The following is a 20,555-nucleotide window of genomic DNA, read 5'->3' on the forward strand; positions in this document are numbered from 1 at the left end:
ATTAATATTAGGTTGCGATTCTTAATCCTCTTAATTGTATTTCTTAATTTGATGACCAAATCTAAATAATTGAAAGCTGGTCACCAAATTATTCATTCATATATATATATATATATGAACTTCTTCCAGGCATGAATGATATGTGTGTATGCATGACCTTGCAAATGAACTTAATAATGGCCATATATGAAACTAACAAAATGATTGAATTTATTTAGTCATAATCTTGGAAGGAAGTAAAAGGATGATGACGATGACAACTAAAAGTACGTAGCGTACAGTACTTGAAGTCTTGAAAATGAAATCGATCCGTAAACAACTAGCCACAGATACAATGAAGAAGGATAAGTTAAATGCATGTCCTTAAAACACATTAACGTGAAGGCTTTTGTTTACTTTGAAGAACGTGAATATCTCCGAAGCACTGGTCATGAAAAATCAAGACGTACCCTTCATTTGTTCAGTAGTGTAGCCATCGACATTAAATGCTTCTCAGAGCCCTGTTGAAAATCATCAAGAAAAAAAGAAAAGAAAAAAAGAACAAGTTATGACATGTATCAATATATAAAATCTATGAATTAGCAATGCGAAGTTAATTACTAACTAACACCCATTATGATAATTAAAAAAAGAAATCCTACCACAGGAAATAGGGTTGTACTGTTCACGAAAGATAGAAACTGAAACTCCAGGAGAAAAATTATATTGTGACTCACTCTAATTTAGTGGGGACTTTCTATAGCAATGTTCAATAGATTCTCCATCTACAAGACTATAGAATTAACAAGAGTTTTTGTAATTCCCCTTTCCCGTTTCCTTTTTTGAATTGAAAAAAAAGAAGGGTTTTTGTACTAATTACTAATTAGTACTCATGCCTAGAGGGGGTTCAAGAAGCATGTTTAAAGAGGCTCTTAGGACTTCAACTGAGTTGAGTGATATCGTATACAAATTAAAATACAGAAAATGAAAAGAAGTCAATGCCGGAACATAGAAGTAAGTAAACAAAAATGGAAGAGCTTTTGTTTTTGTTTTTTTCTTTCTTTTTCAGAACTTACATTGTCCAACTTAGCCTGATTATTGGTCTCCAACATCAGCCCGAAATGAATATGAGGGAAGTGTGCCCACTACCAAAGAGAGCATTAAAGTAGTGTAAGTCCATATATAACAGCAAAAATAGAAAAGAAAACATTGAGATAATATAATTATAGAAACCCAAAACCAAAACCAAAAAAGAGTTTGTGATCGTGTGCACTTACATTTTTGGCAGCAGTGCTAAACGCTTCCCTGTGGCTAATATCCGGATTATTGGCCTTGATCCTCTGGATCTCCTCTCTACATAGGAAAGGAGTTTTGTCTTACATGAGAAATGGGGATGTTATAGTTTGAATATATACAATGCTTTTATTACGCAAAGGATAAAAAGAAATCCAATAGAATCAATTGCAGATTTGTTACTTTATAAACTGATTGTATGCAGATGGCACTCGCTGCCTCTTCTCGGGAGCTGAAATGGAAAACAACAGCTCATGATCAAACAAATAAAAAAAAAAAAAAAAGAAATAATTTGAATCACATAAAATATAGGTCAAATGGGTGGCTCACGTACGTCGATTCACAACCCTTTCCTCAGTGGCATTTTTTGTCTGTGCTCGCATTGCAATCTTGTTGTTGCATTTGGAAGAGGAGCCCGAATCAATCCTGTAATCCGGCGTCGTGTAGTTCGGTGCCTAAGAGTACCAAAAGAAAAAGCAAAGGAAATGAAAGTAAGCCATTGATGAAGAAAGTATGCTTTTCTTTTCCTTCGTTCTTTTTATTTTATTTTTTCTGTTTTCAATTGTTCTTCTGGTACAAGAGAAGGCACAAGCCATTCTCCTCCTCTTCAATAACTTTTAATGTTGGCTAACTGATCAAACAAAGAGGTAATATACCCATCTTTGTAGCGTGGACAAGGAAGGATATATACAGGTGAGAGAGAGAGAGAGAGAGAGAGAGAAAACGATGATTGAAAGACTGAATCAGTTAGAATATAATGGTCTGAAAAGAAATCAAATGATGTTTAAAGAGAGAGAGAGAGGGAGAAAACGATGATTGAAAACTGAAATAAAGCATATATAACCCAGATTGACAGTTGTAAATTTTCAGGGTTCTGAAGAAACCACCCATGTTTCCGCAGTAGAAGACAAAGCCCATGAAGAGAAATCATTAAAACCTCAAAACCCTACTCGTCAATCAAATCAAGGTATCACATTTTAAAAAATGCGGCTCAAATTTTTTTTTATATTTTCTTCAACTTAGACATGCTTTCCCGTGATGGGTCTAGAGAAAAGTAAAAGAAATATAGGTTTGGGTTCTGGCGGCTGATTGCTAGGGTATCAGTACTGCAACCGACCACTCCACACAGAGATCCTGAAGGACTTCGATTTTCTCAAAAGGAAGTAAGACCCAGAGACCATAGGCCTGAGAGGGCTATCCCAACTCCCTAAAAATAAGCTGAAATTTATTTTTTTGTCTGTGGTTTGTGCGGATATTTTCAACAACAAATACAATAGGGTAGCACCTGAAAATCTTGCCATGACAGTGACTGAAACGCGGCGGCCATGTTCACGGTCCATAGATTGGTGCAGTGCCCGCATCGGACGGTGACCATGTCAAACAGGTTGCTGCATGGAACACTCACCTGAACAACCGCCCCCAACAAAAAAAAAATAAGGAAAAAAAAAAAAACCTTAGACTTCATCGAATATCAAATCAAAAAGAAAAAACAGAAAATATCAGATCAGAAGCTCCTTTTTATTTATTTATTTATAAAAACTAGATAAATGAAATTCAAAAAAAAGAAAAAAGAAAAGAAAAGTAAAAAGTAAAATAATGAAATAGGTTGTGAGTGCGGGCAGTACTAATTCATTCTTCATGAAAGCTCAGGGTCCTTGATTAATGTCTTTGGTGATTCTGAAAATAATTTGGCCTTTTCGTTTGAAGACCCATTTCTAAAATTTCTTTGCAAAACTAGGCTATTTCTTGGAAAAAAAAAACCTAGAAGGCACAGTTTCTTGGTCTTTCTAGGGAAGTGTACTGAGTTCTAGAAATAATTCAACTGAGATCTTCATTTCTCTTTTCCTCTTCAGCTAAGGAAGCTTGGTTTCCAGGTGGTGCAGCGTTTTGGGCAAGGGAATCAAAAGGTAAGTCAAAGAAAGGAGGTGGAAATCAAAGGACGAAGGACTTGTCCTCATCAGTTTATCATCAAATGCTTGGCTTGACGCTTTAAAGCCCCAGATTTACAAAAAACCACCATAACCCAAAAATCTTTCTCTCTCTCTCTCTCTCTCTCTCTCTCTCTCTCTCTCTCTCTCGTTGCGTCTGTGTGTGTGTGTTGAGCCCTTGAGATATGCCTTTTCTTTGACTGCAGAAAAGAGAAAAAGAAAAGTCCGACGATGGAGACCTGACTGTAAAAAACAAGAAATCCCAGAAAGCAAATTAATGGATTTGAGTAAAATAACAATACATCCTGTTAACAAAAGCAAAACTAGCTTTTTTGAGGATCATAAAAATGTTCTTTCCCCCTAGATATGCGTATGTGAAAGAAACCACACATACAAACAAACAAATATATAAATATATATATAAAAAAATGTTAATAAAAAGTGGGAATTTATAAAGAAAAGAGTGATCAGATCAGAGATACCGCAAGAACGATATTGCAAAAGCTACAAGGGATGTAGCAGAGTTTCTCAGGCGCAACATCGATGCAGTTCGACATGTCTCTTTGAGCAGTCAAAGCAAACTTGTTTACCCAATAAGGAGAAGCAGAAGCAAAGAAAAGAAAAGAGAGAACAAGCTCTTGCAAATTGCAGAACAGCAAGGATTAGAAAGCAAAAAGCTTTTATTCTCTTTTAGTCGCCCTCCTGCTTTAGAACTGGGCTATGTATCACAACTGTAAAACTTAATGGTCTTTATATATAGGAATTTATGGGGGGGGGAGAGAGAGAGAGAGAGAGAGAGAGAGAGAGAGAGAGAGAGAGAGAGAGAGAGAGAGGAGAGGAGAGGAAAAGAAAAGAAGGCAGGGCTGGGATCCAAAGAGCTAGCAAGGGGAGCTAATTAATTTGATTAAAAAGAAAAAGTTGATTTAGTAGTGCCCACGGCAGTCAGGAAATGCTGGGACCGGGAAAGGAAAAGAAGTGGTTTTTTAGGAAAACCTGGTTTAATTGGGAAGCCAAAGCTGTTTATCTGCTGCTATGGGGATGGATGTTAGGGTTTCAGGAAGGAAGGGGGAAGACCCTTTGGCTGCGTTACGAAATATATAGTTACTACTACCATGGAAAAATGAGTATGACCACACCCTCTCCTTTTCCCTGCAACAAACGGATGAGGGGGAGAAGAGATATGTCAATTCTTTTTCATTATAATACTACCAAATATAAACATTTGCTACATATAAAAATTTCTGTGGACCTATCTATGTTTGTATGTATAAATGTGCTAGTATGTATGCATGTACCGACATATGTATGTAAAATAGTATATTTCTAGCTCTTTTTATTTATGTTGAAAATTCTGAACTTATAGCATGCCAAAGGGCATACTAAAATATTGATGTATAGCTCTGGTCTAAATTCTAGTTCACACTAGCTAGCATCAACAAATTTACTAGTCAAAATAGTTTAAAAATAAATAAATTTCTCGATATTAACTTTTTCAAAGCATCTATATCAACCTAATCATTTTAGCTATCTACTTTCATTATTTAATTTAAATATTTTTTGTCTTTTTTCTTTCTCCAATAATCATATTTGTGAAAACATCCGAAAACCATTTTTACCCCAACTGAAGCATCTTTGTCTTCCCTTCCATTTTCTTCTTCTTCTTCAATGTTTTATTGCTATTAGTGGCGCTCGAGCAGGAGAAGAAGAAAGACAAAAATGATGACGAATTTCTCGGCAAAGCAAAAGCCAAATTGGAGTCATCGTCCACCCACCGGCCACTTCTCAACGGCAAGCTGAGGAAAGCTTTTAGAGTCGTTGACGGATATGCTAAAGAACCACTTCTTAATTTATCTAGGGTTAGGTGCAATTTTTTTTTTTTTTTTTTTTTTTTTTTTTTTTTTTTTTTCATGTAGAAGTGGACTGTGACAGGGTTTTAGGTTTCTGGATCTTCTTGATCTACAGTGGAACTATTGTTGGCGAACATGTTCTCATTGTTTGAGTCTTTGGTGAGTTGGCTTTTGGATACCATGGAAGACATTTTTATAAGGAAGGAGAGAGAGAGAGATAGAGAGGGAGATGTTAACATATTTTAATATTTTTTTGGTTATTTGCTGAGTGAACAACACTCAACAAATTTGTTGAGCACTGTTCACACTAGCTAAAAGTTTCAACAAATTTTTTAGGCTAATGAAGGATGATTTTAAGCTCTTTCAGCAAATTTCTCACCACAACAGTTAAAATTGTGAAGTTACTGTGAAGCATTCCTAATGGTCTACCCATTTTATAGTTTTAGCTAAAATGGTTAATTAATAAAAATGCCAAAAATACATCCATCAGCTTATCTAAAAGCAAACAAAAAATCTGTTCGTGAACAATGTCACGCCACATGTGGCGTGACATTGTTCACGAACACTTAATTATTTCACTAATTTATCTTCTTTCTCTCATTTTTTAATCTTTCTTTCTGTCTCTTGAACACATTCGAAGCATCGTGTCTCTGCTAGCCATTTTGTACGTTCTAGCTCCAATCCTGCATAGAGCTAGCCACTACCACCCAAGACCCACGACACCGCCATCCATAACCTAGTGACCCACCACCATAGAATTGCCGCACGCTCTAGCTCCAATCCTACACGGAGCGTCCTTCACCCAAGACCCAGAGACCCACCACCACAGAACCGCCGCTATCCAAGACCCAGAACAACGCACACTCCATCTCCAATCCTGCACAAAGCCACCATCGCCCAAGACCCACAGCACTGCCATCCACAATCCAGTTATTGATTTTCGCCTTTGTAGATAATTTGCCTGATTTGCAATTTGCTATTTGTTTGATTTCATGCGATTTGCGATGATTCGTTTGATTTAAAATGATTATTTTAATAAAATAGAGAAGAAATTTAAATAAACGGTTAAATGCAGGGTTTGATAAAAGTGATTAGCTAAATTAGAAAAAATAAGTTTTTGTTAGCCATTTTGTATGCATAGAAATGTAAAATAAACCACTGTAAATGCTTTAAGTATATCTACCTGCCCTCATAAACACCTTAAGTCCTATTTCACTATATCACCATTTCAATCGAAGTGAGGACTATTATTTCACAATGAACAGAGAGATAAAGAGAAACTACAATACTCTATAATATATTTGGAAATAAATTAAATACCATCCAATTAATTTCCGGAACAATTATGAAAGAGGACAAACAAAATAGAGGCCAGGCCTTCAGCGCATCCGAACACCGGAGAAAATGAGAATACGAAATATATATTATTAGGATCTCTTCTTCGTCAATAGTAGCCACTTGATAAGGGACTCTGAAAATGCCTGTTTTGCTCGGGTCCTTTTCCATGTCTGCATTGTCTGTCATGTAATAAATACAACTATTCTAATTTTCGCTATTAATTTGCTCATATATGGTGCTTACTTTGTTTTTCTCAAATATATAGTCGTCTGGAAATTAAAGGAAATGTTATATTTTGCAAAATTTTGGGTTTGGATGGGATTTTAGTTTGATTTTGTTGTACATGTGTTTTTCCCTTTGTACTCAATCATCTTGATGGTTCTTTAGTTGGGTACGTTGTTCTTTAATTAGTTCTCTTTTGGTTTAGCTCTGCTATGGTTTCTTCGTAATTAGATATGTACGTAGTTGATAATGAAAGGCTACTCATTCATAAAAAAATAAAAATAAATAATAATGTTACTTTCTTAATCATGAAGTTTTAATTGACATCCAACAAAGACGGGGCATGTTTGAATGAAATGATATAATTGGTGATTTAATATGATATTAGAGCAGATCTCCCTTATTCACTTTTCATTTCAATTAAATATTTTAAGTGTTAGGTCTTATTAAGGAAAAGTTTGAGTCTACACATAAGGGGAGTGTTAGAATTAAATAATTAAATTAAATATTTTCTATATGTTTAAGCCGATTTAACCTGGGAAAGAGGGAAAAAACAAAAAAACAAAAAAACAAAAACAAAAAGAAAGAAAGAAATAAGCCTTGAGCAATCCTTAAAATTTTCATTTCTGAACTCATATTTCGGTTTCATGTGTTTTAGTCAAGTGGAACGGAGTTGCCCATTTTATGGGGCATCAAAACAAATTGACATAACGATATTCTAATTGAAAAGTACCCTTTGTCTGATAGTACTTGGGAGTTTAATGTATCTTCCTGTTCTAGTTGAGGCTACATATGTCTAATGATAATTTCTAATGCATTATAATTTACATCTAACTTGTTATGTCTTGTCTATGTACATAGTTATGTTTTTTCCAAAATGAAACAGGAAAAAGAAATATTCAATGCAGTGGGGTTGAAATTACTATATATACAAGTTTATTACAACATATATATGTCTTTAAAAAACTAAAAGTTTATTACAATGGTTTCACATTCAACTGTACACATCATCTGGGTCTTGTTAGTAGATCTTCATGTAAATTTTGAATAGTAAAAATTGAAAGGCCGTAAAAAGAGGGTTATTCGATATAGCTCACTCCAAGCAGGTCTTTTACATACAGGTCGGCCGGATTCGTTGCTTGTCTTACAGGTTGCGTCCCATGCACGATCTCATGATTAGCTAAAGCTCTTCTTTGTCACCTGGGAGGCTAGTAGAGTCTCCTTATTTTTTTTTACACTTCAATTTTTAGGGCTTATGATTGTTACACCTAGAGATTATGGATGTCGAGAGAGGGACACAACTTTTCTCAATTTTTAAAGAGTATTCATGAAATGTACATTCAATGCATTTTAAAACCAACATAACGTCTATCTTCTAAAGTCTTATATACGAAGGGGGAAGTTCTAGTAGAGAGAAATTTATCAACTCATGATAGTAAAGTTCTATTCCAATCCAAATTGGTGGTGAGTTATCAAATATCCACCTCACCTACTATTTGATCTCAATCAGGATTCTAGCTCTACCAACCCATGTGGATGTTCCATGGATTAATTAATTTCCAACATCGATCACCGACTCGTTCACATTGGGGTGCACCATATCCATAGACCATCTCCTGGCCTCCTTATCTCTCATCCGATCATCTCCTCATACAAAAAATGAAGTGTGCTACTTGACAAGAAGGCATATATAGGATAGGAATGCTATCTTAAGTTACTATCTAACTAATTAACATAGTACATCACTCATTCTATCTCGTCCATGCCCCAGGCTATTTGATCATACCAGATCAAGCATCTTTTATTCCTTTCGAGTTTACAACTCAAAGCAATACTCGACCCTTGTACCATGTAATATGCTCATGATTGTATATAAAAAAAATGACATAATCTGTCTTGTGTATTTTAGACATAACCTAATGGTTATGTTTGAAAGGGTGAATGGCGGCTAAGAGTTGCTAGGGTTTTTGAATAAGGCGAAGAAACAAAAGAGAAAGATGAAGCGTGAAGGTTAAGCGAATGGAAGGATCCAAAAGTCAACGCGGCGGCAGAGTAGGAGCTCGGTTGTATCCCAAGCTCAGTTGGTCTTGGCAGCTAATGGCTTATAGTTGTAATGTAACGACCCAGGGAAAAAGCGCTAGCCACATCTGCGCTATCACCCCAAAATGATTAATCAATTTTGAAGCTTTTTTAGAATTCATTATAAAGATCAGTCTCACCTAATAATTAGGCAATGTGGGACTTAGCACTCATGACTATCTTTATAAACCACCCACTCTATGTGGGCTACTCATCTTTCTAATGTGAGACTGTGGTGTTACAAACTCTCCCTCTTAAACTCCTGATATCCTCGTCAGGGCCACGTCATGCAACGCTCCATTACCACATGACCTGACGTTATTAGGTGTTTTTGATACCATTAGCAACGAACCAAGGAAAAACGCAAGCCACATCTGCGCTATCACCCCAAAAAAGGACTAGTCGATTTGGAGCTTTCCTAGAATCCCTTATAAAGCCTAGTTTCACCTAGTAACTAGACAATATGGGACTTAGCACCCATGAGTATCTTTATAAACCACTCACTCTATGTGAGCTATTCATCTTTTCTCAATATGGGATCGTGGTGTTACAAACCCCCTCCCTTAAACTCCTGACGTCCTCGTCAGGGCCACGTCATGCAGTGCTCCAGTACCACATGACCTGGCGTTACTAGGTAGCTCTGATACCATTTGTAACGACTCAGGGAAAAAGCTCTAGCCACATCTGCGCTATCACCCCAAAAAGACTAGTCAATTTTGAAGCTTTCCTAGAATTCATTATAAAGCCCAGTCTCACCTAATAATTAGACAATGTGAGACTTAGCACTCATGATTATCGTTATAAACCACTCATTCTATGTGGGCTACTCATCTTCCTAATATGGGCCTGGGGTGTTACATGTAAGCCATTGTATCAGTCGAAACTGTGCGTTTGGCTGAGATCGTATCACCCACGTTTCTGTTGCTTAAGGAATGTGCGTGGGCTTGGATTTTGCCTGGAATTCTAGGCCGACTTGTTGGGTTGTTATTTTTAGTTTGGGCTTTAAATAGCCTTTTGGAAATTTTGTAAAGACTATCAAAAGTTTTAGCCTTGTTTCGTTTACTTTGGTTTTCTTTGGAGAAACTAGGATTCTCGAAATTCCCAAACTATTGTTCCTTTCCTGATTCAATCAATATAGATACTGAATTCCATTCCATATCCATCTCTATCTCTACATCCATTTCTATATCCACTCCTATCACTATTTCCATATAGTTTTACAAATACAGTAAAAGAATACAAGGTTCTTTACATAATCACCCGAGTAGCTTTGAGTCATAAAATAAAGATGTGCTTCAAACAATCTACCCTAGACACTCATGTTAATTAATTTATACTTGACCGCTTTCCTAGACATGCTCTGCTAGACCTTATTAATCATGGTCATAAGATAACATGCTAAAGTAGTGACATCAAGTATCCACTTCATGACATAGTTCAAGGTTTAAGTTTAAATGGCATAGAATAGACCATCATTTTTGTCCATTAGGGATCACTTAATGACAGAGCAGGGATCCATCTAGTCTTTCTTTTGATTGATCATCTATAGCACATAAAGTATGAAATGTATGCTATGGTGGAGCTCCCACTCAATTGGGCTTGTCACACTCAAACGTCATACAAATCTTAGTGTAGTCGCCATAAAGGTGCCCCAACTTGAGTTTCTTAGCACATTCGCTTGTCGAGCGTCTATCTAAGATCTCACATTCAACTGTATTCAAGCTTTATGAAGTTGTGAAAAACTTCATGTGCAACTCTTATGAGTCTCATCTTAGCCAAGCTAAGTCGACATTCCAAGAACCTATCTTGCACACTTCTGAAGTACTAAGATATTTACTTGCTTTTTAAGTGCCATAAAAATCATTTTGTCTCATCCAACTCGCTATTCAAGCGCTAGGATGATCATCCATGTGAGTGGACTAATCTTAACTTAGTGACATGTTAATAATGTGTGCTCTACGTAAAATATCCATCAAATTAGAAAATGAAGCAAAATGAACAATTTCATTAATGCAAAAGATACTAGTAATTGAAAATGTCTAACAAGGTATTCCCAAGACAACAGATCAAATCCTACGGAGTTCCAAGTTCCTGACATGAGTTTAAAAAATATTTATAGCAGTAGCTTTGGTAAGAGGAACAACTACCACCCTGCTAGTAGAGACATGTTGTAGGATCTCCTATCCTCTTGTAACAACATCGCGAATGTAGCTAGTGAAAAAGAATATCTATGTGTTTGGTTTTGCCATGGTATTTGGGATCCTTGACATATGCCAAAGTTTCCATACTATCACTATATATCTTAACAACATCATCTACTAGAGCCATATCTCTTAGGTGCTGAAAGAATCTCCTTAACCAAATAGACTCTTGTACTGTTGTTGAATAAGCAACATACTCTGATTCCATCATGGACCAAGCAATACAAGATTGTATCTTACTGCACCAAGAAACAAACCCAACATTAAGATCACTAGTAGTAGCTTCTCTTAAACTTTTTATTAATTTAGGAAATAAAATCATTTTTTTGCTTTCATATTTAAATGCACTCCACAAATAGCTTCCCTTATCCATTCCTTATATCATTTAAATATTCTTTAAATTAAATGCTATAAGAAAGAGAGAGGAAAGAGAAATCATTTAAAGATTGTTTCAAATAATTGATAGGCGAATGAGAGATGAAAGAGAATTTTTTTTTATTTTTTTTTATTTTTATATTAAACTAATATTAAGGGAAACCACTTTTGCTCTCCTAGATTTAGGGTATAACTTTTGGTTCCCATGATGTTTCTTTAGTTTAAGAAATAATAAGAGAATCAGATTCAAGGGGTTTTTTTTAAAGAGTTTTCTTTACATGTTGGGAACAAAGTTAAATTTAGAGAAGTTGCTGCTATTGTTCTAAGTAGAAATGCATTACACATAGTGGATTTAATGCTCATCTCTATAATTGGACAATCAACATCACCATATCCTTTCATCTCAAATCTCCACCTTGATAGCAAAAAACGAGATTTGATGTCCCATGAAGGTATCAGAAAATCCTCGTAACTGCTTGCCATTGAACAGGTCCTAAGTTACTCTGATAACGACTAACCATACTAACCATAAAAGCAGATGGCTGGTCGTGTACACAACATAGCATACATAAGACTTCCAACTGCATTTGTATTGAAAATCTTAAGCATTTATTTCGTTTTCTCATCACTATTAGGGAAATGGTCAAGGCTGAATCAATATCCCTTCTCGATTAAAGTGTCTATAGGTTTAGAATTTTGCACACAGTATCGCTCTAGACGATGTTTAAGGCCCTAAATGGAATGTTTAAGGCGGCATACTTTAAATGCTTATCGCTTAATTTCAAAACCAATAGGTTGGTCAATATAGATCTCTTTGTCTAATTCTTCATTGAGAAATGTCATCTTCACATCCATTTGAAAAAAATTCCAAATCCAATTGGTAACTATAACTAGAATGAAGCAAGTAGAGGCAAATCTGACCATTGGGGAGAATGTCTCTTCATAGTCTATACCCTCAATTTGGGTATAGCCCTTTGCCACGAGATGGGCCTTATACTTGTCAACTGATAAGGTACAATTTCTTTTTTCAATGGTCTTATGCTAGGCAGAAGATCAACCAAGTCCCAAACTAGGTTCCTTGCCATGGACCTCATCTCTCATAGTAGCCAACCATTCATTTGAAGCAGGTGAAGTTAATGCTTCCTCGTAAGAAGTGGGCTTATCAAGGTCACATAGAGCACACATGAACGACTCCCCTTCAATCTCAAAATGACAACAGGAAATGATTCCATGTTCACTTCTACATAATTGAAAAACTTGTGAGTTACTCTCTAGTGGTACCGTCCCACTAGAAGGTAAGTCAAAGCTACTATCTTGGGCAATTTTAGGATGAGATTTGAGATTTTCTAACCTAGCCAAACGATTGTGTAACTTTGTCAAGTTCTTGCAACTCATAAAGTTCAAGATCTTTCTTTGCTTCACCAATGCTTGGGAAATCATTCTCAATGAATGTGACATCAGGTGACTCTATCTTAGTCATTACTCCAGTGGGATATTCACCATACATTACATAACCCTTTAAACTTTCTGAATATCTTACAAAGATCTATTTATTTGCTCTAGTGCCAAGTTTTCTATACTTAAGGAAAATTCTATGAACATATCCCATAGAACCCCAAGGCGACATATGCTCAAAATTTGATTTTGTGCCATTCCATAATTTATTTGGGGTTTTGGGAACTGATTTCAAAGGCACACAATTGATGATGTAGGTTGTAGTTAAAAGAGCATCCCCCTAGAATGATATTATGAGGTTAGCTTACGCCATCATCGATCTGACCATTTCTAATAAGATTTCTTCTTTCTACAACACCATTTTGTTGAGAAGTAATAGAAATTGTTAAGTGTCTGAATATCCATTTTTCCTCATATAGTGTCTAAAAAGGATTAGACAAATACTAACGACATTGATCAATTCGCAAAATTTTTAAATTCATTTTCTTTCAGATTCTCAACCTCTCCTATAAAGTGCTTGAAGAGTCCAATGCTTTAAAGCGATAAGAGATTAGATAAACATAACTAAACTGCACACAGTCGTCTATAAAAGTGAGGAAATAAGAGGTGCCATGACATGCCTTTACATTAATGGGTTTGCAAGTGTTAGAACGGACTAGCTCTAAAAGATAAGATGCCCTAAGTGTCTTTGCAAAAGGCTTCCTACATGTAACAACCCACTTCCAATGACACAATATTGTTTGTTTTTGGTTCCCCCGAACTAGACTTCTCAAGAGGTTACCCATTCTGGTACTACTCTCACAGAAGCATGGTTAATTGCAGAGTTCTGATAGGTTCATGACCATCACGGCTTTAAAACGAGTTGTGTCAAGAAGGGTGCGGATATATGTACAAGCACATACTCATTCCTATACCCAGGCAATGTGGGACGTCACAATCACCCCCTCTTGGGACCCAGCGTCCCCGCTGGCGACCCTCATGGGATCCTCACATTCTTGGCATCCTAGCGAGTGCCTGCTAGTGACCCTCATGGGCTTGTACATGCTCCCCCCATTTCAGGCTGGGTAATGGCTCTAATACCATTTGTAATAACCCGCTCTTAATGACACAATATTGTCTGCTTTTGGCTCTCTCGAACCAGACTTCCCAAGAGGTCACCTATCTTGGTACTACTCTCACAGAAGCACACTTAACTGTAGAGTTCTGATTGGTTCATGGCCATTACGGCTTTAATACATGTTGTGTCAAGAAGGGTGCGAATATACGTATAAACACATACTCATTCTCATACCCAGGCGATGTGGGAAGTCACACTACAAGCTTTCCCTACTAATTAAGACTCACACACAAGTAGTCTTACATTAGTGAGAGACCCTAATAGGCCTTCTTTGGCTATTTTAGTCATTCTATCTTTTCATATGTACCATAGTCTAGCATGTCATTTCAAAGAATTAGAAACAACATCATTATCATACGGCATAAAGAAAAGAGAAGAATTATCCAAACCTAGTATATAGAAGCTGCTTGAAAGAAATGGATGTCCATATATAGAAAACCTTATTAAATAGAAGTCCATGCAACTTAGGGCCATCAAAATAAAAACTAAAACCAAGTTTCAACATGATAATAACTAAAAAAATATTACATTGAACACCAGGTATATACATAAAGCACATCATGAAGAAGCAACGAGTGTCCTTGACATATCTTGAGCTGGTAGGTTCCAATTCCAAGCACTTCTTCTTGAGACCCGTTACCCAATATAACGTATTGTCTGCTTGCTGGTATCCTTGTAATGCCCCACAAAATTTACACCGATATTTTTATACTATAATAAAACAATGATGGTAACTTATTATTCAATCATTCGCATGTTATAATTCGTTAATAAAATGAACGTCTATCAATAATTTAAAAATAATCTCTTTATATTATTTTAAAGTATTTAAAAATATACAACCTTTGGACGATCGAAGTTGGGCTCGAATGATTGTCCTAAACTGATTGAAGTTTTCGATGAACATTCTATTGGTCAGCTTACTATTATTATTATTTTTTTCCTGAAAAAATGACTCGTGAGGCACCTCAACCATACTTATCGCTTCATCTCACCTCTATCAAGGACATTGCATCCATTAGTCATCATTTTTGCCACTTGTAGTCTAGAAAACCCTTGACTTAGAGAGAGAGAGAGAGAGAGAGAGAGAGAGAGGTTTTAATCCCTCAAAGCTGGGAGACCTTCTACCTTGGGGCAAGAAGCTTAATCTATACCTTTAATCTTTCATTCTCAAGCATATTTATAGTGTTTAAATTCGTATTTTCTTATACTTATCTTGATATCTACCTTGAAGAAATTAGTTCCGTATGTGAAGTCATGAGATTTCAAAAAGGTTTTTCCTTTTCTTTCTTTTTTTTAGATGTTAAGTTACGGTGCATAAAAGTCATAATCTTTAAGCATTTTAAGAAATGCGTGTGTTCGGAACTGATGGTTATGTGCATGTTTATGAGTTTGTGTATTCTGGAATTGTTGTGTTATGTAGGAGTTAAGTATTGCTTGAAAATAGGACTTAAGTTTGATTTTGAGGGTTTTAGTTCCCGACCCAAGGGAATGAAGGTTCGATCCTTGAGGAAAGAACGATCGATGACACCAAGAAATGGATAAATAGGATTTTAATTAAAGGTTAGGGTTTCATTCGCTTGACTAGGGTTTTACGAGTGTGAATTAGTATTCTTAGCATGCGATGTCTAATATTAGAGTATTGATTTGCAGTGAACCGGTGATTAAGATGTTTGGAAGTGAGGAGGATCGCCCAAGATCAGTAAATGCTTACGAAATTGTATTTTTTCAACATGCGATATGTTAATGAACTGAGCATACTTTACTTTTCAAAAGAATATGTCCTAAGCCTATTAATTTTTATAACTGCTTTAAACGGATATTTGCTTATATATGACTTATAATAAATGAATAATAATTGCATCGTATGACATGGTACATCGTATTATGCGGGATAACGGCCATGGACTTAACTTTATATGAGCTTGACCCTATGGTCAAAGAGACTTACTTTTATTGTTTGGCCCTGGTTTCGATTGTTATTTGTGACGGCGCACCATAAAAGGATGGGTCACCATTATGGTTTTGCTAGTAGCGTGGGTTGTTTGAGGTAAGGTTCAGTCGGGCTGCTAGTACATGACGATATATGGTAATATTTGGGGCTTCGATATTGTACTACAAGTCTCACGGGACAGTACCAAGCTGAGTGGGAAGGGGTTAAGGGCCCAAATAGACCATACAGAAAAAAACTATAACTACTAATACTTATATATGTGCATGACTTCTCTGCATTTAAAACATAAGTTAATTGTTAGCCCAATTATGCCTATTTTTTTTTTCAAAACAAATTACAGTTTTCTATAGCATAATAACAGAGACAACGCATAACATTTTTGTGAAAAACCCATGCTCGATAATTACAGGTTAGAAGGTGTTACTTAAGGCTCATTGTATAAACTAGTTCTATAATAATTTACTTACTAAGTCGTGGACTTACATAGTTACTTTCTTCTATCTGTGGAACACTTCGATGTTTTATAGTTTAAGTAGATTGCGAGGTTGTAGAGTGAGAAATTCTTTAAGATAAAGATTCTCAGGAAATGGCTTGCACTATGAGGTTTGCTTAGCTAGCTAGAAGTTAGTTGTTAATGTTATTAGAGAGTCTGTTTGGAAGCTAGTTTGAATGCACTATGAATAGTACTCCAAATTAAGTAAATTTAATTATTTAATTTTTGGGGCTTTATAATCCTTCTGTAATCTATGAACCCAACTTAATCTCGAGCACCATGTTTGATAGGCTTCCATGTCACGGTGATGTTAGGTTCTAATTAAGACTTCTTGTTCATTTAAGTAGATACCGGATTTTCCTAATGGGATTTGATTCCTACACTACACCATCACAACAAGTGCACAACAACCCCTCACATGAAGGTGGGCCCCAGTGTGTGGGCCCACCCTCATGTGAGGTGTTGTTGTGCACTTGTTGTGTTGGTGTTGTAAATCTAACATTTTCTTTTCCTAATTTGCAACATGTCATAGTTGGTCCCATCTAGTCCCTCTCCCTTGGTAAAGTCAGCAACTACGTACTTGTTCATTAAATGTATTGATGAACGGCAAGCACATCCCTTTAAAAGGCCATTAAAAAATAAATTGCATTCCCGTAATTAGATTTATGTAGAAAATCATCCTACAAATATTCTATTTGAAGTAAGTAAATTCGCCAAAAAAAAAAAAGGATGGGAAAAATATAAATCAGTTCCTTCAATTAACAACCAATTTTAAAATAGCCCTATAAATTTTGAAGTGTGCTAAAAAGTCTACTTTTTCGATGATACTCTTATTCTCTTAAAAATTAAAATAAAAAATTAATTAAAAAAATATGTTTAAAAAAAAAACTTTTTTTTTTTCCTGATAAATGTAAAATCAGTCTCTGTAATTGGTTTAAATTACAAATCCCTATCTGCGATATAAAAATAATTCAGAGGTCATCATGGTAGGCTAAAATAACAATTTAGTCCCTGTAGTTAAAACACTTAACATATTTTGTTAGTATCCATGTCAGAACCAATAAAATGATGATATGTGTTACTCTCAGTAAAGAAAAAAGAAAAAATATGTAAAATTACTTATTGTGGTTTACTTGATTTATAATTAATTCTTTGAGGTATCAAAATGAACTCAGAGGCCTTTGTAGTATGCCAAAATACAAATCTCTTCCTCTAGTCAAAATTCGTCAAAATAGCTGATGGATTCTGCTAGTGTGCTACATTAGTGCCAATAAAATAAAAACACATGTCATTGTTAATAAAAATAAATAAATATATATACAAAAGATATAAAACTAAAAAGTTAAAGAAATTAAAAACTTAAAATATTAAAATTTATTAATTAAGAAAAAAGAAGAAGAAGAAAAAACTAAGGGGTGGCTCGACAGCCACCCCCAGAGGTGGGTAGGGGTGAGCCGTGCGCCACCCCCAGCCACCTCTAGGGTGGCTCGTGGACAACCCGAGGTGGGAGGTGGCCATCGAGCCACCTCCTGTAGTGGCTCTAGGGTGGCTCGTGGACAACCCGAGGTGGGAGGTGGCCATCGAGCCACCTCCTGTAGTGGCTCTAGGGTGGCCCGAAGGCCAGTCTAGAGGAATTTTGAAAGTGGTGCCCAGCCACCCTTAGTCATGTATGGGGGTAGCTCACAGGCAACCCCTAGCCAAGGGGTGGCTGCCGAGCCACCCCTTGGTTTTTCTTTGTTTCTTTTAAATTAAAAAAATTTAAAATTTCTTCAATTTTTTAGATTTTAATTTTTGTTTTAATTTTAATTTTTAAGAGAATAAGGGTTCTATCGGAAAAGTGGACTTTTTGGCACACCTTATTAGTTTGATGGGTCACTTTTAGCACAATTGAAAATTCATTAGGCTATTTTAAAATCGACTATTAGTTGAGGAGTTTTTTTTTTTTTTTTTTTTTTTTTTAATAATTTTCCAAAAAAAAATAAAATAAAAAATCAATCATCTAATCAATCATGGTATGTAATAGGTTATTAGATATAGGAAAAAGCCCTATTCACCACCTAAGAGCGTTTGTAGTGAACTCATCTCTTTGACGAATTCACCAAATTCAACCAAAAACCCTCAAAATTACGTTTGCATCTAGCTCGCCTTTGCTACAATAATTCAGACGAGCTTAAGAAACCCTTGTCTCTTCAGCTGAGTTGATTTCTCTCATCTCTTATTATTTTTCATTTTTTTATTGATTTTGTGCGGTTTCGACGAAGCCAACTTCTTCCTTCGTCTCTTTCCTGTCCCTCTTCCCTCTTCCTCTTTTGTGTTAGGCATCGGAGGTCGTCCAGGAAAAGCTGAAGAACGAGTTGGATCTAGAAGCAGAGGAGAAACCAGAGGAGAAGCCAGTCGTCGAGGGTCCGTTGGATCTTGACTTGGGTCTGATAGAGGAGAAGCCGGAGAACGGGTTGGGTCCGGTGGATCTTGGGTCTAACAGAGGAGAAGGTCGATGAGGTCTTCACCTTCACGTCGGTGAAGGTTGGAAATCGGTCCTTGAACCAAGGCAATCTGGGGTTTGTGGACCAAGAAGGGGATGGCTCGCCGGAGATAGTCCGATTCAGGCCGGAAATCGGCGTCGAAAATGGCTACGTACTTGCAGTGTTTGACGCCCTTGCTTGCTGGAGATAGTCTGATTTGGTACGTTATGTTGATGCCCTTGCTTGCCCATCTCTGTTCCGCCGGAGGCTGCCATCGAAGAGTCGGGTTGGGTAATTCAATTTTGGTTGATTGAAAAGTGGCTATTTTAAATCTAATAAAAAATAGTATTTATTTAAAGTAGAGAATATTTAAAGAGTTTGGTGTTTAGAGTTTTTGAAAATTAGGCAGCTAAAATAACAAAAGTGACTTTTTTTAGCCAAAATTTGCTTAAATTTTAACTAGTTCATTACAAATGCTCTAAGGGAATGAGATCAATAGCTATTAAATCCTGGGACACATATATTTTTATTTATGCATTTGACAAACAATTAACTCAATCAATCACCATAAATAATTTTTCAAGATTTTGGGTTAATTATTAAAAATACTTGCAAATGAGAAATAATGATTTTCGTAATGTTTCTCAATTATTTCAGCCCAAATAGTAGATTCAAAATATATTTTTAGGAGAATTTCTCTTATACTCACTAATCTTTTATCACTTTCGCAAAAATGTATACAAACTTTAAAAAGTGTTAATGTAGGATATTATTCTTTCAATTTTTTTCAATTTCAATCATCTGTTAGAATTTTCTATTAAATCTTGTCGAAATTTTCAAAATACTCTTTTCTTTAGGAACAAAAAAAAATTGCTAGGATTTAGGTGTTGGTAAGATTTTAATGGAATTTGCACAAATACCCATGCTTGAATCTTTGAAAATTTTTATAAATTTTTTTAAAAAGATATTTGCTAGGAGTTTTTTTTTTTTTTTTTTTAATAAAATTATTTATTAAATGGCTAAACTTTGATTAGCCACATCTTAATAAGCATATAATTTGCTGTCTTAAAGCTTAATTATGAAACAAGCATTTTTCCAAATAAATTTTGTTTGCAAAGAAACGACTTTTAATTTACTGGGTCTAAAACAAATCAAAAGTTTTTGCCCTAATTAATCAAAACATGCAAAAACTAGGGTTTCAAAATACTCTCTCTACAAGCCACAAAATTTTACCATTTTTTAAAGTTGTTACTGACATCATAAGAGAGAGAATCATGTAATACGTTTGGCCTAAAACATGTTGTAGCATGTTGTAGCATATCATTATAACCCCATGCCATTCAAACGCATTATAAAACATGAAACCACATTCACAAGGATGAAAACAAGCATAATATCAGGGCTATGATACCAATGTAAAATGAGGGTTATTTGATATACCTCCCTCCAAGCGGATCTTTGAAAGGTCGGATTCGTTGCTTGTCTTACAACCTACATCCAATGCACAATCTCACACATCAAATTCTAGGGCTTGTAATGGTTACCCTAGAGATTATGGATGTAGAGAGAGGGATACAAAATTTTCTCAATTTTCTAAAGGAGTTCATGAAACATTCCTTCTGTTCCTTTTAAAACCAGCGTAGTGTCTCTCTGCTGAACTAGTCCTAAGAAGGGAGAATTTCTAGTAGAGAGATTTATCAACTCATACTAGTAAATTTCTATTCCAATTTAAATTGGTGAGAATTTTAAAAAATATTAACCACCTCACCTACTCTTTGATGTCAATGAGGCTAGGATTCTTATTTCAATTCT

The 20,555-nt window shown here is 35.7% G+C and overlaps 1 protein-coding gene across 1 annotated transcript; it reads right to left on the bottom strand.

Moving 5' to 3' along the window:
• Positions 1-193: 193 nt before the first annotated feature.
• LOC133857608 (axial regulator YABBY 5-like) lies at positions 194-3,941 on the bottom strand. Its single transcript, XM_062292877.1, has 7 exons — positions 3,683-3,941; positions 2,558-2,677; positions 1,607-1,727; positions 1,456-1,504; positions 1,257-1,332; positions 1,056-1,124; positions 194-500 (listed from the first exon to the last, which is right to left on the bottom strand). The coding sequence occupies exons 1-7, from the start codon at positions 3,755-3,757 to the stop codon at positions 453-455; spliced, it is 558 nt and encodes a 185-aa protein (XP_062148861.1). The 5' UTR covers positions 3,758-3,941; the 3' UTR covers positions 194-452.
• Positions 3,942-20,555: the final 16,614 nt, after the last annotated feature.

The sequence above is a fragment of the Alnus glutinosa genome, chromosome 14, assembly GCF_958979055.1.
Source record: "Alnus glutinosa chromosome 14, dhAlnGlut1.1, whole genome shotgun sequence".
In the NCBI taxonomy this organism is placed as follows: Eukaryota; Viridiplantae; Streptophyta; class Magnoliopsida; order Fagales; family Betulaceae; genus Alnus; species Alnus glutinosa.

Excerpts from the sequence above, each read along its gene's own strand:
- LOC133857608 (XM_062292877.1), bottom strand. The coding sequence starts at position 3,757 with ATGTCGAACTGCATCGATGTTGCGCCTGAGAAACTCTGCTACATCCCT. Across the intron at positions 1,728-2,557 it reads TGTCATGGCAAGATTTTCAG|GCACCGAACTACACGACGCC; the intron begins GTGCTACCCTAT and ends TGGTACTCTTAG. Across the intron at positions 1,505-1,606 it reads GGAAAGGGTTGTGAATCGAC|CTCCCGAGAAGAGGCAGCGA; the intron begins GTACGTGAGCCA and ends TTTCCATTTCAG.